General features: G+C 37.0%; 1 protein-coding gene across 2 annotated transcripts in view; it reads right to left on the bottom strand.

Annotated features, from left to right (window-relative positions):
* KIAA0232 (KIAA0232 ortholog) overlaps positions 1 to 18,624 on the bottom strand; it is a 63,696-nt gene that overhangs the window by 22,704 nt on the left and 22,368 nt on the right. For both annotated transcript variants that reach the window (XM_053975717.1, XM_053975718.1), the window contains one exon: positions 9,833 to 9,970. In XM_053975717.1, coding sequence (XP_053831692.1) covers positions 9,833 to 9,970 — 138 coding nt within the window. The remainder of the gene's footprint in view (positions 1 to 9,832; positions 9,971 to 18,624) is intronic.

Below are 18,624 nucleotides of genomic sequence, written 5' to 3'. Positions count from 1 at the left end.
AATATTAAATCAAAGACCTTTTGAACACACTCTACTTTGGAAGTAGAGCAGTCAGAGATGACAGGTAACTCATTAGCCTAAAGCAGCCCCATTGCTTTTGTATGTACATTCACACATCTGTATAGCTGCAGAAAATGTCCCCAGAAGATATTAAATCTATAAGTGTAGTTACTTCAGAAACATTTTTATAAATTTAAAATATTCAGTTATATTGTGAACCATGGAGACACTCTGTATTATGTGCACCAAACTGAAATCACTAAAAACTGTTGCCTATGTTAGCAGTGGGCACTGCCTTCTATGTGTTCAGTTTTGAGTAAGAAGCTGTGAAACATTAGCTCCTCTCATATGCTTGACAAATCACTTGAATTCTTAACTGATATTCACCTCTGCTAGCAGGTTTCTTCTGAATGTTGCAAACAAGCACAGGACAGTCACCATCCAGAAAACCAGAAGTTTTTCCTGAATTTGATCACAAACAGCACCACTATTATTTCACATAGCTATACTATGGAACTGAGAAGAGGATTGTTCAACAAAATTTTTCATTTTCACTGAGCTTTCATCTCTTCCCATCACCCAGTAATGATATCTGGTTACGGGTCTCATATTTCCAACAAAAAAATGCCATGCAAACATATACTTTGTCCTGCAAGTCTGCACATACGCAATAGCCAAGCCTTCTGGACAAAACAAAGGAAAACAAAATTCTGATAGCCAGTACTTAGAAGGAGATTTTCCACATTTGACGGACCATGAATATAGATACAAAAACTGAAAAACTCCATCAGATTGTATAACTCAAAGGAAGTGTTGTTTTAGGGAGATGCTGTTTGGCTTTAGGTTTTTGGCAGGTTCAGTTTTTTTGTCTCAAGTCTAACCAAGTTAAAAACTTCCTCCAAAAACTTTGATATGTGCAGTGCAAATATTTACTAAATATGGCTTGTGACTTCAGGCCTCTAAGGTATGGGGAAAGGTTCTTGCCCCTCTTCAATATTTTTAAAAAGCAAAAGCATTACAATTCCTTCTACTTCAACATATTTAAAATAATCACTCATTTGCTCTTAGGCTTTTGAGAGCTTTCTAGCTTACACTTTTAAAACAAATCCTCATTTCCTTTTCCCAAACATACAAAATTTGTTTAGGTTGGAAAGTACCTCTGGAGATCGTCCAGCGCAAACCCCTGCTGAAAGAGGATAACCTAGAGAACACTGACACTCCTTTCACAAAATACAAGTTCAAGCAATCTAGAAATTAAAGTAAATCAATATATTCATAGTTTCAAATCATTGATTTAACAGGCCATAGGGCTCTCCAGAGAAGATGGTATTCTGACTGTACCAGGACTGTTTTCTTGGCATGTCTCCTGTCACCAAGTGCAGGATTAGACAGCTTTTCTACATGAATCAGCTGTTAAGCCACGTGAACTGAGTAAGGCACAAAATGTGATTCACTGCAACCACACATCTATTTCTATATTTTGTAGGATGATGAGAGAAAGTTAGAAGTCCAGGTTTTCATTTTTTAACATTCTGACACAGTACAATTCATCTGATTACAAGTACTCTCAAAAGAGGTACTCAAGACAGACTGAAAAAAAGACTAAAAAAAATCTTGGCCCAAGGTCGGCACTACGTGAATGAATAAATAAATCAATCCATTAAAACAGTAGCTTCTCTGGGATGTTCAACTCAGGTGGAGTTCAAAGGAAAAAAATAAGGTTCCAGCTTGCATTATGGAACTTTTTTCCATCATAATAAGGTGGATGACACTAAGAAACATTTAAGAGTATGTACTTGTGCAACCTTTTTGACCCTTTAGAAGTAAGAACACAATTAAATCTTTATCTGTTCACTTCAATACATAATGATTTACAACAAAGATATTGGTCCAGTCAGAAAAACAGATTCTATTTATTAACTTCTTTTTTTGGGGGCTCATGAGCACTTGATCCAAAGTAATCTTCAATCAATGTGTGACCTCAGAATATCAATTTCCAAGCAAACTGATTTAATATCACAAAAATGCAAGCTATTTTAAGAAATACGAGAGCAATAGCTCTCCAACAAGGAAATAAAAATATTTCCTTGCAGCTCTCTTAATTCTGTCTTTGGTATTAAAACAACAGTAGGAAAGGTAAATTACATATCTGGTACATAGCTAGGATCAGGCTCAGATTTCAGAGCTATGATTCACCACTTCACACAACACCTTCTAAGAGAGAGATAATAAATAGCACATGCTATTTACTAATTCTAGATAAAAGAGATCATCTGCCAGCTCAAATTAACTTCAAATGAACATGCTATCCCTAAATGTAGGTTACTAGAGCAGCTAATCTGACTTCTGTTATTTAAAACTTAATTCTTTTAGATCCCTCCCATAGCAGGCTACCCTGAAATAGAAGTTATCCCCCCAAGAAAGGATAATTCCTCACTAGAAACGAATCTTCCGGATTATTATTCATCACATATAAACAAACATGCTGACTTCAAAGCCACAACAGACTTGCTATCCTTGTAAGCAGTGCTGCTGAGATTTCACTTAATCACAGTACTTTGGCTTGCCCATGCTAAAATGTTCTTATTTGTATTATCAATGAAATGGGAGAAACTCGTGAAGTGTGTTCCCATCAATTATCCAAAGGCTCTTTTCTGCATCAAGTGAATTGCAGAAAGGACACTAGAATTTTCCCCAGCAGGTGCTCTGCCAAATTTGTTCAAGTTTGCTTATGTGTATGACAAAAATTCATAATGGACCCCCAACTCAAAATTTTGGTGAAAATGATTGCTCTGCATTAAGGAAAATTATAATAACACTCCTCTGTGAGGGAACACAGGGCATTATTCAGGAGAGCTCTGTAACCAACTCTGGCATTTTCCTGGCCGCTCCTTTGTGCCTGAAAGACTGTGCTGCTCCTCCCTCCAAAAGGCATATGCCAACTTCACTTCTGTCCCAGGCTTAGCAGAGAAGCTGCTGTGAGGACAGATCTGCCATGCCCCAGTTTGTTCCCATTTTCATTGGAAGCACATACAAGGTGAAATAACTTTCCATCACCCTGAACACATACTTTCAGCCTTCATGACAGTCATCTGTACTATTGGAAATAATGTTCATGAAGCCACTTTTGTGTAGACTAAGCTCCCACAAGGAACTTCTCCAGTTCAATATGTATCTTTTCTATATTGAGAAAACACATACAAAAATTGGAATAATTAAGACTTTTGTCAAATTCAATTAATGTTAATATCACAGACAGCAAAGTGGCTTCAGTAACACGACAAATGAGATACGCGGTACTATGAATATCTGTTTTATGCCATAATCATAAAGAAAAAGAAATTGATTTATTGTAATTAATTTATTCTGTGATGGTTACCTTGGTGAGACAAATGACTTTCATTTCCTATATGGTATCTGAAGTTATTTTTAAATTTTTTTCCTAAATAACACTGCATGTTCTGGAAACTGCTGGTATATCCCTTTCAGAAAGGGCAACTGGGTACGACTCAAAAGAAAGATAATATTCATTGACTTTGTGAAGTGCTTTGGCATTTTCCAGTAAAAGACTATGAACAGAAGAATCAGACACACAGAAATGCTTACTACTGAGCTAGTCACCATATATGCTTCAAGAACCATTAAGACTCTTTTGGAATCTTAACTTCAGTTTTTTGCTTTAATAAAATAAAATTTTCAACATGCACTTCACTTTTCTGACTTGTTAAGATGGCTTTTACACAACTTGGTTCATTCTTGTGATGTCCCATATCTTTACATTAACACTCTTGTTCATGTCACTTTTAGTTATACAAAAATGTGCAATTTAAATCACTGAAGAAATCACCTGATGTTTACAACCTGATTTCCTGGTACACCAGTGTAGTAGTCTGTGTGTATTACCTAATTAATATTGGCTTACATTAGAGAAGCAGGGAACAGTAGGAATAAATCAGTGATTAAAATTCATTTTAAATCATCTAGTTAAGGTGCCATTCTATTTAAAAGGAAAAGAAAGATTTTGCTACAGCAAAAAAAAAAAAAAAAGCAAAAAAGCTTGTTCCCTTGCTACAAACACCAGAAGTCCTTTTTTCTCAGTTCTTGCCTATCACTATTGCAAAGTGTAAGGCAAATTATGCAACAGTGCCTCAGGCCAAATGTCACATAGATACCATAATCTCCGGAGGCAGCAATAGCTGGCCAAAGTAACCCATCAATAAAAACATGCTCAGATGTGCAATCATAACCAATTTATTCATTTGGCCTGGATTAGCAGATTATTTCTACAAAGAAGGTTTATGTGCAGAACCGTAGGAACTACATGGATGCCCCACCCCTACAAATGTTGAAGGCCAATTGGATGGGGCTCCAAGGAAACTGGTCTAGTGGGAGGTGTCCCTGCCCATGGCAAGAGGTTTGAACAAGATGATCTTCAAGGTTCCTTCCAAACTATTTTAGGATTCTATGATGCTATGAAAGTTTGACAGCTCTGCACTTTGAATAAGAAAGATGACAAATACTAAGAGAATTTCAACAAAATCTTATTTTAGACACATCTCAAGTGCTGAAGCAAGGCACATTTGAGAATAAAATTATCATTTTAAATTTTTAACAAAACTGTTCACTAGAGCCACACTTTTTCCTCTATGTGGTCCCATATGATAACACAAGTATCAGAAGCGTTACATTCCCCCCTCCTGACTCAAAGTAAGCAAAGCCGATGCTCTATGCTGTTAGCATGCCCGTACCTGAGTAATTTAAAAGGAATTCCTGTTACAAAGTTTCACCAATTATGTTTCTATGTTATCCCCAAGCAGTAATTTCTTAGAACAGTGGGATGGAAGGCACTGTGTGTTCTTGTCAAATATATTAGAGGAGTTATCTTTCAAAATTCATCTCAGAATCTATCAACCAAGACTAGCTCTTGCTCCAACATGTTGCACAATGTTTCACGTTAGCAGATTTTGAGAGCTTGGTTAGTTCAGAATGGACCACACTGCCTGAACCCCATTATGGCAGGCCTTGGGAGATCAGCAGCACTGGACACTAGGAATGCCTCAGGATGTGCTGTGGACCAGCTTAGGTAAAGTGGCTCCCTACACCGGGAGAAAGAAAGAGTCTTGGAGCACTGGTTTCATCTGTGCAGAAAGTAAGATCACAGGAAGTTGTCTCCTTTGCTCATTCTTAAAAAGTCCTCACACGTTTCAGCAGAAGGACACAGCAACTGGTTTAACTGAAACTCTGGCACCATCTTGGGGTGCAGCTTCACGCATCACACTGCAAGTGTTTGATTGAACTGCACTCCACAGGAACTGCAGTAACACAGCTGGAGACCTGCTCGCTCTATTGGACAATGCAAGTTTTAGCAGAAAAGTAGTCAGGTACAAGCTAATTAAGCTTGGATTTGTGACCAATGGACAGGCACATAAGTAATTTCAATATTATTACTAGGAAATATACCTATTGAAAAGTCTTATATGTATCAGTCTCCATAAGGAACCTCTAATTCCAACCTTGCTCACAGTATCCATCTTGTAAAAAGTAACACACGTGTATTTCTAAACTTTTATTTATTTAATAAATTTCTGAGTCTCAAAGATACTGCTTTCTGTCTTTTTACAATAACAAGACAAGTAATGACAAGTTTCATTATTCAAATACGAAATATTGTACTTTTGGAATTAGGAGGTTTAAAAAAAAAAAGAAAAAAAGAACCTCCACTTGCACCTGAACAAACTGATTCGTGTTTCTACAAACAGCAACAACAAAGCTAACCACCAAGCTATTTAATCTTGACAGATGAGACGTTTTTACTTAAAATTTGAGGCAGTAACTTCAGGATAACATTTCTTATTTTCATCAAAGGACTTTTATATAAATATTCCCCAATCCTAAACATTAGGATTTTTTACCCAATGTTTCATTAGAATGGACATCCCCACTTGAGCAGTTAACTGCAAAACAACCTTTTAAAATTTCTTCCATACTTTAGCAGGATAAAAATTAAAACAAAATCTCTACTCAAGGTCAATATTAACAAACTTTTTAAAATTTGAGCAATTCTTCAGCATGTCTTTAAACTGCTATTTATTCAAGTGTTTCAGAAAAAATAAACTTTAGAACTACAGTAAGAATAGTAATTGATTGCTACATTAAAGTACTTGTCTTAAGTCTTTCTTACCATCATTCTGTCTCATTTTTTGGCAAGTTGCAATGTACTTACATTTCCTCTGCTCCTGACTGCATCAAGAGCATCTGCAGCCAAAGACTCATTCATACACATATAGACAATTTGAGACACCAAAATGCTTGTTACACAAAAAATGCTGTCCTCAGAATGTACATATATTAACAATTTGCATTCCTACATATAGCAGATGGTGCCTGTCAGAATAAGGCCACCCCCCACACACACACTTAGTCCACAACAGGAAAGACACAGTGAGGCAGAGCAGCTTCTCTCACTCTTCATTCTCTACAATGTAGGAAATGTTTAAGAAATAAACGCAAAACTTAGGCTTCTTCAAGTCAGATGTTTGTTTTCAGCACTGTGAAAATTAAAACTAGAGCCTTGGATTTCTGTCTCAGATTAGTGGTTTATGGCATTACTCTTTTTAACACAAGAGGAAGAACAGAAGTCAAGCAAAACTAAGCTACCAAATGAAGCACCTAAGTATGAATGTAAAATATAAATGAAGTATAAATGTATAAATGAAGTACCCTAAGAATGGAAATGAAAATCCACAAGAGGTGATTTCAAAATACTTGTTTCAACCACAAAATGAAAGTCTGACAAAAAAAGTACTCACTGCTATCAAGCCAATTTTCATATAATCTATTTTATGACTTCCTCTCTCCATCAAGCACCTTTTTGAAGTGATCACCCAGTTTTAAGGCTTTTGGTCACGGGTAGGTGAGGAGGCAGACTGTCTGACATTTCTTAACATGTTATTAGTTTAAATAGTTAAATGCAAAAATCAAAATTACCTTAACCATATCTCTGTAATTTCCTATGAGAGTTACAAAAGTTACTACTGATCCTCATTACCTTTTCATCCTCTGCATACTTTTTTCTCTAAAACAATCAGGCTGCAAAATCCTGAAGTCTTCATTGAATTGTCACCTTGTTTTGGCTCTTTTGTGTGTGCCTATACATACATGTGTATATATACTCTGTCTACAGACACACACAGGGTAAACACTATAATCACTTCACTTAAATACAATTTTATTTAAATATATTTAAGTTGAAATCCACTAAGACTCTTTTCCAATTTCCCCTTTCCCAATAAAGGGGCTCAAACTTGCTTGTTTTACTCCAATACTAAGGTTGAAAGAAGAGGTTAGGCTGGAAGAGCAAGTGTTCCATATTCATGTGAGCAAACTGGCATTTCTGCATCCATCTACTTTTTCAAAGGGATCACAGAAGGTAAGCAAAACTATAAACAAACTCCATAACTGCCCATGTGGATTATTTATCAGGCCATTTGCAAAAAGAGAACATCCTAATGAACACATCTACCTCATCTGACAACAACAACAAAAAAACCAAAAAACCAAAAAAACCCAAAAAAAACCCCACAGGTAAACATTTCTCAGATTATTCAGAAAACTATTTTTAAAAATTCAAGTGGCACTGGAAAAAAATATTTATTTGTATCCCAACAACTTTTATAAATACTCCTTACACACAACTGATCTACAATTCAGAGGGTTTTTTTATCTTTTTGTAGAGATGAAACCGTGAAATTATATGGAGCAGCTTGAATGCCTCAGCAGAAACATTATTTCAACATTATCTTTCACAGCCCAAAATCTATTCATTATTCCCATCAGATCAGCACACAAACTTAAATACAAAAACCCAACAAATGTGTTTCAAAAATCAGAAATAAAAGATATCTTACAAGTTACTTTGAAGTATTACTAGCATTTAAGCAGGATCACGCTTCCCTTTAATTCTAGGGGAAAAAATAAAAAGCTTGTATTTCTTTCATGCAATGCATGTGTTAAACTACCTACAAAGCAGCTTTAAGTAAAAACTTTTTTTAAAAGGTTTAAAGGTGCAATTCTGTGTTTGAATATACATTATAAAAATTATGACCTGCAATTTCATTAATGACAAAAAATGTGCAAGCTTAATTGTCTGAGTAGGCAACAGGAGTCAAAATAGCTCTGAAATAAGTCTACAGGTTGCAGATTATAGGTTAATGTTGAACACTAAAAATTTGACGTGACAGAGGTCAAAGGTGAAGTTATTTTTCAACCTTTCAGATCTCATGTAGTTTTATTCTTTCAAAAATGTAGTTGAATATTTTCTTCCCTTCTCTATTAAAGATTATTTATAAATTCACCTCCTTCCTTTTGCTCTGCAACTGAATTTCTCTATATAATATAAATTTAGTTCTAAGTGATGATTCTTGATTTTCAGCTATGTGGAGATGCATCCATGTAATTTCTGAAGTTAAGAATCGATCATCAGTATTCCTGTATGAGACCTACATTTTACTGTTCATAAAATGAGTATACAAAGAAAAACATACCCTCAAGAAAGACATTACTTCTTGCAATTATTTCTCTGTATTTGCTTCATATTCAAATTAACTTCTATGCTAGTTGGCGTGCTGACCTCAATATTCTGTAACTATGAGAGCAGAGCAAATTACCAATAAAATTGTACTTTCCATCACTTTATTAGGATAATAAGTAATGGGAAAATGAGAGGTCAGAAATCTCCCAGCAAGTCATTTAGCAATTTGGTAACTGAACAAATACTCAAGTAGCTTCACAGTGAGCCAGAACATGATGGTAATGCTGCTGAAGGTGGTGGGAATAATCACCAAATCTTCCCCACTTCCTTGATTACTTTTCCACAGCCTTGCTGGCACAAGTGTCTGTGCCACAAATCCGACCAGGAAACCTTTCTGGGTTAACATTTCCTCTGCCCCAACCAGGTTAATATCAGGAAACTGATTCACTTTCCCAAACCAGTTGTCCATTTGGGTGGTTACCCAAATGCTTGTGCAGGCACAAGCTATGACTAGGAAGGTGTGTAGAGCAGTAACACAACCAGACTGCATGGGTGAGGTAGTTTCTTCTTACAGTAATGACAGTGTCAGAGTATTTATAGTTCTGTAAACTAAAAAAACAGTTTCTCATTTTTGCTGTCTGAAAAATCTCCCTGGAGAGCATCCTTTAACTTGTGCTACAGATAATTATTTCTTTTTAAACATTGCCTTCAACTGCCTCTCCCTTTGTCCACTTTTCTGCTCAACTACATGACATCTGCTGCCTCTGCTATCTTCCTTCAACCTGCTGCCTTCACCTCTCCTCACCTGCTCTACTCAGTGCACTTCAATTCCACTTCCACTCAATCATGTAACCTGGAAAGTGAACATTTGCTACTGTACATGGCTTTTTATTTAGGAATTCTGGATTACACATGTTGCATGCACAGAGCAAGATGGCTTCTGCCCACATACTCCAGTCCTTTCTATCCACACACAACACAAAGTCAACTTAGAATTCTTAGAATTACATTTATGCAAAGCTTTGTGGTAATTGCAACTCAAACTGGTGCCCCTGACAAGAATAGGGAAGGGTTTACAGAAAAGAAAGCATGACACTACATAGTACGGAATCTCTTGTGAAATCATTCAAACATACACCAATTTCATAATCTACTAAATAAAACCGAAGAATACTTGGAGAACTCTTGGCAAACTAGCACTTTAAGAAGCCACAAATTAAAATATAAGCATCACAAGCAAAATATACCTAGCACAAAGAAAGACATAAAGCCCTAAGAATCTATTAAATAGTCCAAACTTACTTCATCAGAAGCAGAGCGAAGACACTGGACAGCAGCCTGCTTTTTCATTTCCTCTAGTGTTAGATCAGAGCACTTTTTCTTACTCTTTCCCCATTTCTTGTAAGCTCCCTTTTCCCAGCCCAGGAAGATGTCATTCTCCTAAAATCAAATAAGAAATTACATTATTTAAATACATTAATATCTTGGTACTATAGCAGAGCAGGACTACAAATAACATACTGTGCAAAATGAAACCAACCCCTTTCTATCTGCTAAAAACTACTTTTTACCAAATTAAAGATTAGTTTGATTACATAGAACTTGCACTTACTATTCAGAAAAGCACATGCATCTTTCACAGGACATGGAGGCAACTCACACTTCACTGTAATATTTTCCAATTTTTGCAAAGTATATCCACAAAGGCAATTTTATGGCCAACTTATGGTTGAATGTATTACTGTAATTTACAGTATGTTAGTTTCACTGATCTCTGAAATAATAAGAATGAAAAGCAAGTAGTTCTGCGTTAAGATCAAACTTAAGAGAAAGTTAAACAAGCCAGAAGAAGGAAATGCAGTGTTAGATCCTGAAGCCTTCAACTCAGTGCTAAAATGAACATGATTACAGCTAGAGATAGCAGTATCTATCATAAAATAAACATGAACTGTTTCAGAAGAAAATTCAAATAATTGAGAAGTGAGGGTGAGTAGGTGGGGTTGGCTTCTAATACATGTAAGAACGATGAAGAACAATAACATCAAAGTAGAATGCTATTGTATTATATGCAATCATCTGAAGATATGTAACATCCCTATTATATGGCTTTTCAGAATTTATAAAATTTATTACCAGACTTGCTTGTTCTTCGCTGTCTGTTTACATACATACACATGATTTTCCATATTCATCTCATTAAATAATATTTTGGCTATCAGTAAAATAGTCTTTAATATCTTAAAATGCACGCTTGTCTAAAATAATGTTCTTCAGAGAGATCCACAAACATCTGATACTTTTCAGCTGACCTGTTTCAACCTTTTCAATGTATCTGTTACTGCTTCCAAAGAAAACCAGGCTAAGGCCTACCCTCATTTAAAACAATTCCTAATTCCCCATGGATTTAAAACAAAGTAAAAACAAGTTGTCAGTGCAAATAATTGCCCCTGTGCAATCAAAGAACAAGATGGGAAAAAAATATGGGCTAAGAGAGACCAATCATCTTCAGAAGCAGCCAACGAAGGGCTGCCATTTGTGACTTCACGTGAAGGAGCAGAGCAATTTGCTGGATTTACTGCTTAAAGTCTTATTTGAGCACCAAAACTGGAGAACTGCATTTAGTGCTGAAAGAACAAAAAGCTACCAGTCACTCTGATTTTCCTAGCACTTGTGCAAGGTGCTTGTGATTCACTTCAAACCAAAAATCTGAGCAGACTACTGTACTGTTATTAGAAGGACTAACAAAAGAAATAATAGAAAAGAATAAGAAAAAAAATCAGAGAATATGTTTAAAAGACTGTGCGTATCTACAATTCATTAAAAAAAATAAATTTTTAAGTCTTTTTCAAAACTGCAGTTTATATATTTCTTTATACAACAAGGCTGTAGAGTGCTCTAACTCTTCCCAATATTCATGGGAAAGAAAACAAACTGATGAGAACCAAGTACTCCCCACCAGCTCCCAAAACTCCTCCAGCTCATTCACATGGGCACAGCTGCAAATAAGTAAATACAGGCCCATTTGTGTGGGTGAAGATCCAGGTACACCAGCAAATTTGCACTGGGTTAACTTCATTTGTTCTGATTTTATGTGGAAAGTTCACAAAGACAACATCTGCAGTAGGAAAACATTCCCAGAATGCTATGTATTACTGTTTTTCTCTATGCTAACAAAGGTTTGCTTTGTACTGATAGATCACAGCTTTACCAACTATCTGTCAGCAGAGCAGCAAGAACCTTCATGCTCACAGAAATTTATAAAGCATTTCATTCAGTCCTTCACACATGTAATCTGAAAAATATCCGTCACTTGTCTACAAACTTTGACAGTTTTCAACCTTTAAAAACTGAAAAATCTCTTTTTTAAAGGGGGAAGGGAAGCTAAATGGAATTCTCTCTCAGGCCCCCAGCCCAGAGCTGTGGTATCATGGTGTCATCCCTCGTTCCAGAGTGCATGAGTTTGTGCACTCTGGGAACAACATGGCTTGTCTTTAAGGATGCAGCGATTGAGGACATAGCTCTGATAGAATTCTCATTTTCTTTCTACCTCGTTATACAATACACACAAAAAAATTTTTTGGACACATGGTTTTCAGTCACACCTGGCTGCCAAGTTTAAAACTTGGGTTTGGATTTTTTTTCCTGGACAAACTCATGAGTTTTATAGCCTCAGGTTTTACAAGACTAGCAAACACCATGGATTACAGCTATTCCACACAAAGTTTTGCAGTTTAAAATCCTCATCTAAAAGACAGTATTTATCAGCACTTTATATGTATTGGATATAGCCTACGTTACTGAGGATCTTACACCTTCTGCAGACAGATCAAACACCACACCCATAAAACCCTACAGAACAGTGAAGAAAAAAAAATCCTTAGGCATAATTCTTGTGTATCAGAACCATTCTGGATCAAAGACACAAAGGTGACAAAGCCCAACATTGTAAATGTTGGTAAAATGCCTGAGAAACAAGGAAATGTAATACACCCTAGAGAGTGAATTTGTAGAACGGTGACACAAAGAGAGTGATCCTCTTCTTTTATGATGACTAAATTTACAAAAAACAAAAAAACCCAAAACAAACAAACAAAAAAACCAAACAAACAAAAACAAACAAACAAACAAACAAAACCCAAAAACAGACAACCCAGTAAGTTCCCAATGGTTTATATTAGTTAAATAAGTTTCTTAATTTTTTTCCCTCTCTTTTTCTCTCTGTCTTCAGCAGTCAGGAGCCCATCAGTAGGTTTACTCCTTCGACTGAAAAGTATCAAGTCCACAACAAACAGGAAAGAAAACAGCTCAGCAAAACATTCTGTATGAAGACTACTTCCTCCACATGGAAAGAATAACCAAGGACTTCTGATCTCTTCACCTACTAGATGCCTTCATTTACCATGTTTCTTACCAGAACTAGAGATCATAACATAATGCTTGTTTTAATTCAAGAGCTCTACACTGGTCACTGAACTTTTCACAAAAGCAATGCCACTCTGAACTTACAGATTTTAAAAAGTGTACATATACACAGAAGAAAAACTAAAATTTTGCTTACAGAGTTCAAATATTTAAACCAGACTACCATTACCTACATTTTCAAGAAATGACCATCCAATATTAAAGAGGTATCAACAGAAAGCCAATGCCCTCTGGATACTGAAAAAAAACCAAGTTTGTAGATCTAAACTACTATTTAAACCTCTACTCTTCAGAGTCCTACTATCTCCTACCTACTACGTAACTAGATAATTTCATTAGAGATCTTCAGTCATGAAGACACTGGAAGTGCAGTTTCCTGACAAGAATAACTTAATAACTATAAATATGGCTAAAGAAACATTGATGAAGTATCTGTACTCTTCACACTAATGGTGCCTCAAGAAAGCCAGTATTTTGAGTGCTTAATTCAACTTTAAATTAAGATACAGGCACAAATTTTAGGAAGATTTTGAAATGGTTTATTGTATTCAATTACGTAAAAGCAGCAACTTCTGTCTAAACTATGAAGAAATTGGAGAAGGAAAAAAAACCCAGCAAGTTTGATAGTGATTCTCCTTTCATTTGCTGTAAAGAGAAATATCTACTATCCGTAAGAAAACAAACATGACACCTTGCAATACGACTGAAATAAAAACATTATGAGATTCATGATCCACATAAATGGCAGCATTAGAAAGGGAAACATGACCTGTTTTTAAAAAGGAAAAGAAAAGGAAGACTTAGGGAACTACAGGCCACTCAGTGTCATTTCTGTGCCTGGCAAGATCGCGGCACAGATCCTCCTGGAAAGTGTACTAAAGCACATGGAAAATAAGGAGGTGACTGGTGACAGCCACCATGGCTTTACTGGGGACAGATCATGCCTGAAAAATTTCATGGCCTTCTATGACAGGATAACAGCTTTGGTGGGTAAGGGAAGAGTAAATCATGTCAACCACCTGGACCTGTGCAAAGCTTGTGACACTGTCCTTGCCTCTGGAAAGACATGGATTTGACAGATGTACCACTCAGTGGATAAGGAATTGGTCACACTCAAAGAGTTTTGGCCAATGGCTTGATGTTCAAGTGAAGACCAGTGACAAGTGTTTCTCTGGGTCTGTATTGGTACTGTTTAACACCTTTGTCAGTGACATGGACAGTGGGATCAAGTGCTCCCTCAGCGAGTTTGCCAATGACACCGAACTGTGCGGTGTGGCTGGCACATTGGAGGGAAGGGATGCCGTCCAGAGTAATCTTGATGGGCTTGAGAGGTGGGCCTGTGTTACCTTCATGAAGTTCAACAAGGCCAAGAGCAAGGTACTCCATCCAAGTTGAGGCAATTCCAAACACAAATACAGGCTGGGCAGAGAAGGGATCAAGAGGAGCCCCAAAGAAAAGGGCTGTTGGTTGACAAGAAGTTGAACATGAGCTGGCAACGTGTAGTCACAGCCCAGAAGGACAACTGTTTCCTGGGGTGCATCCAAAGCAGTGTGGCCAGCAGGCAAAGGAAGGGGATTCTGGCCCTCTCATTCTCATGAGACCCCACCAATAGTATTACATCCCAGGTCTGTTCCCAACATGAGAGGGACATGTTGAACTGAGTCCACAGAAGGGCCACAAGCGGGCTGGAACACTCTGCTATGAACACAGGTTGACAGAGTTCTAGGTTGTTCACCCTAGAGAAGAGAAGGCTCCAGGGAGATTTAAAGCACCCTCCAGTACGTGAAAAGCCTACAGGAGAGCTCAGGAGGGACTTCTGACAAGAGCATGGAGAGACAGCATAAGGGGGGATGTCTTTAAAAATAAGGCAGGCAGGTTTAGATTAGATATTAGAAAAAAATTCTTTACTCTGAGGGTTATAAGACACTTAAAAGGTTGCCCAGAGAAGTTGTGGCTGCCCCTTCCTGCAGGTATTCAAGGCTAGGCTAGATGGGGCTCTGAGCAATCCAGTCTTGTGGAAGGAATCCCTGCCCATGGCCAGGGGCTAGGAACTAGATGGTCTTTAAGATCTCTTCCAAACAAAACCATTCAATGATTCCATGACAAATTATATCAAAAATGGAATACCACTGCCTCTTAGAGGATTTCACAATTGAGATTTGGGGAAAAATTGCAACAGATCAGAAATGCACTTAACCTTTACATTCAACAATGTAGAAAGACCTTCAGTCATCTTGCCTGAAAAATGCTTCCACTGAACTGAGATTCAGGAAAAAATCCAATAGATTGCTTAAAGCCACAGTGATGGATACCTTTCACAATGAGATTTATTATAAATACTAAGAAAAGTCTGGTGGGCTTGGATCAGCTTAGACATTCCTTACAGGCTGCCTCAGACTGAGACAAAGATAAAGAGATTATACATAGGTGAGACAGTTCAGAAGAAAACACAAGAACATTGGCTCAAACTCAGCTAATATGCCCCAAGGAAATGCAGACGAAGAGTACATTTCAGAGAGCAGCGTAAGTTTTCTCCATGGCAAAAAAGCACTGCTAAACACAGAATAGAGAGGACTGGGAAACGTTCTTTAATGTTAGATAAGAACTCCAAATCCAGGTATTATCATGGAAAGAATTAATCTTAGACTTACAATGAAAAAACACGGAACCACCTAGCCACTACAGCCACCTCTTTCCCAGATGTCCCAACCAGGACATTATAACCCTGCAGCCAGACTGTAACAGAACAGCTGATAATGTAGCAGATCACAACATGCACTGCTATGACCTCAGGACTGATGGCAGGCAGGGAAGAATCCTACTTATCAAAACTAATCAATCCAAATATAAAATCCTGTAATCTGAGTTTCTGTCAATTATAAACTTTTGCTTATAATCCTACCAGTTTGAAAGGGCAGTCTATGTGATGTTCACGAATTAGAAGTTACTTCTAGGCTAAAACTAAGGAGAAGAAATTTGTCACACCCACTCCAAAGAATGAGAGAACATGCAAATGCTGCATCTGTTAAAATCTTAAGCTTGTTGAGCAGACTGCCTTTAGACTTTTCCCATTAAAGTAAAAGCAGAAAAGAAGAAAATTTAGCAAGGCTATAGCTAGAGCTACAAAGGCATCATTTTACTTACACGTCTGACTTACACTGCAGAAAAGAAAGCCAGGAACTCAACAGAAACTGTCACTACAGAGTCAAGGTGTCTGAAAGTGGCATGTCATGACTGGGGAAGTTATTTCATAACATTTATGGTTGCTTTCTTCCCTTTAGAGATAAAGCTGTGTGGAAAGCATCACAGACCACTGTGATCATCTGCTTTCAGAGAATATAGGCAGTGCATATCTATGCTTGGAGAAACGTGGCAAGTGTACTGTCATGCAATGGCATATACCCGAAGAACATCAAGGAAGTATCTCAATTATGCCCAGGAATCCAAACAGTACAATTGTATCAGAACAGAGGTGGCTGCAAAGAAATCCTGACTGTTAGGAGGACTCACCAACCTGGCACTTGAGCTTCCATCTCTGCTTTGTATTATGTAAGCCTTTGTGAGAATACATTAGCAGTCACAACTTCATAAAAAAGGAACGAGCAGCTCAACACCAATACAAACACAGCAGAGAGTGTGGAAATAAAGTTTCTCAGATAAGCACAGTCCTTGAGAATGAATGCTTTTCTTCTGCACTAACACACAAGCTGAAGCTGACTGCCCTGGAACCTGTACAGTTTGCACAAATACAAAGCCCCTGTGAGCCTGCTGCTGAGCTCCAATCCCTGCCACCACAATTTCCACCCCTAAAACGGAGTACAGAATGCAAACTCACAGTCCATGATACTCCAAACCTGTCCTGTATATAACAGTCACTGGACAGAGAAATACAGAACAGATCCATTACTGCACAATTAACAAGACAAATGACAACTAAAACTCAATAAATACATTTCCTGAGCCACATGCTTTTACAGTGAAGACATTTCAGGCATCTTCCATTGCTTAAGTGAAAAAGAATCCACTTTAAACTTAGTTATCTGAGCTTTTAGAAAGTGGTTTTAACTTTTGCATGAATAAGCTTTATGGGCATATTCATTTCAAGATATAGTACAATTTTCTAAATATTATTAATTGGTCCTTTCTTCAGTTTACATATTTATGTATGGGAAGAAGAAGGGTGTTATTCCCATTGCTGTAAACATACATTTCAGTAATCTAAGGATTTCAAATTAGTCATATAAAAAAGTAGAGCTAAAAGTCTTGTTCCCCCTCCTACCTATTCTTTTCTTCATACACTGATTCCCACAATTCGAAATCTACATACTTCACTGGGGTACTGACTAAAAAACTACGGTCAGAAAATTTAAAAAATTGTTCCTACAGGACTGTTGTACAGCTTAATAAGCAGCAACATAAATACAAACTAAACAGAAAATGCTTTGCATTCAAGACACTTATTTCTACATGTTGCTGGTGAACTTTGAAATTTACTGACACTTGCGTACAGCAGTCACACTGTGTTTCCCTACTGCAGCTGAACCCACTCTGCATATTGTAATGCAGTATCAAAAAATGTGTTTGAGTGACCCAAAAGTATTTTTTAGGGATGATAAAAGAATAGGTGTAATTATACTAGAAGCAGCGTTGCTATTTTTGTCAAATAGGCATACCAGCCAGACATTAAACATTTAACACATGGTTAGTGGAGTGTACAGGACCAAATCTTCATTTCTCCTCCTCTCTTTAGGTTATGGATGAGACATACAAAAACACAAGACACATATAAAACCCCACATCCTCTTCCACCCAAAATATACATGGGGAAAAACTAGTATCTATTACTAGAATATAAATCCAGACATCAGGTCCCTCTACTGGGTTAATATGGGATGGCAGGAGAACTAACAGCACATTCCACTGGATCTGGGAAGCCAGGAAGTGCATCCCAAATTCAGTCACCAAAGTGTCCTGTAACATTAGCACATGCAAGCCAAACACAGATTATATTTGGCAATGATGACCCCATCCCAGGGCAGAGGGATAGGCCAAAATCATTTATGGACTTAAAACCACAAGGTAAAGCCCTGAAATACATCACATATGGGCTGAGGTGTCTCTTCTGCTGCTCTCTTCTTAATATAAAAAAGAAAACTACATTCTGGACTTTAAATATATAAGTGAAAATTATGAAAAAGCAAGAATAAAAACTATGATCAGTCAGCAGAAGTGTAACTATCATTCTGAAGACTTTTTATGCCTCCATATAAAAGATTACCTGAAAGGAACTATTTCAAATCAGTCTACAAATAATTAGTCTACCTGCAAAATGCTTCCTTGTTAAAAATTGAAAAATCAAAAGCTAAATTCTCAACCTGGCACAAAAGTACATAGTTTGTAGTGCAATAGCCAATTAATTCTGAGAGTTAGGAAAACATCATCTTAAGAAAAAAATAAAAAGGATTTTTTCAGAAAAAAACTGTTAACTTCCAAAAACAAGTTGAAAGAAGTAGATCAAAAGCAATGGGAGAACTTGATATGGAAAACATGCATAACAAATGCATTTTGATCTTCCTGCTGCATGACCAAAGGCTTACAAACAAAGCCTTTATCTCAGAGTGTCTAGCTGTTGGGCTTAGGTTTTGTTGGTTTTTTTTTTTCTTTTTTTTTTT

Source organism: Vidua macroura, chromosome 4 (assembly GCF_024509145.1).
Source record: "Vidua macroura isolate BioBank_ID:100142 chromosome 4, ASM2450914v1, whole genome shotgun sequence".
NCBI classification, from domain to species: domain Eukaryota; kingdom Metazoa; phylum Chordata; class Aves; order Passeriformes; family Viduidae; genus Vidua; species Vidua macroura.
The sequence above is the reverse complement of the archived record's forward strand: the minus strand, read 5'-3'. Positions and strand labels throughout refer to the sequence as shown.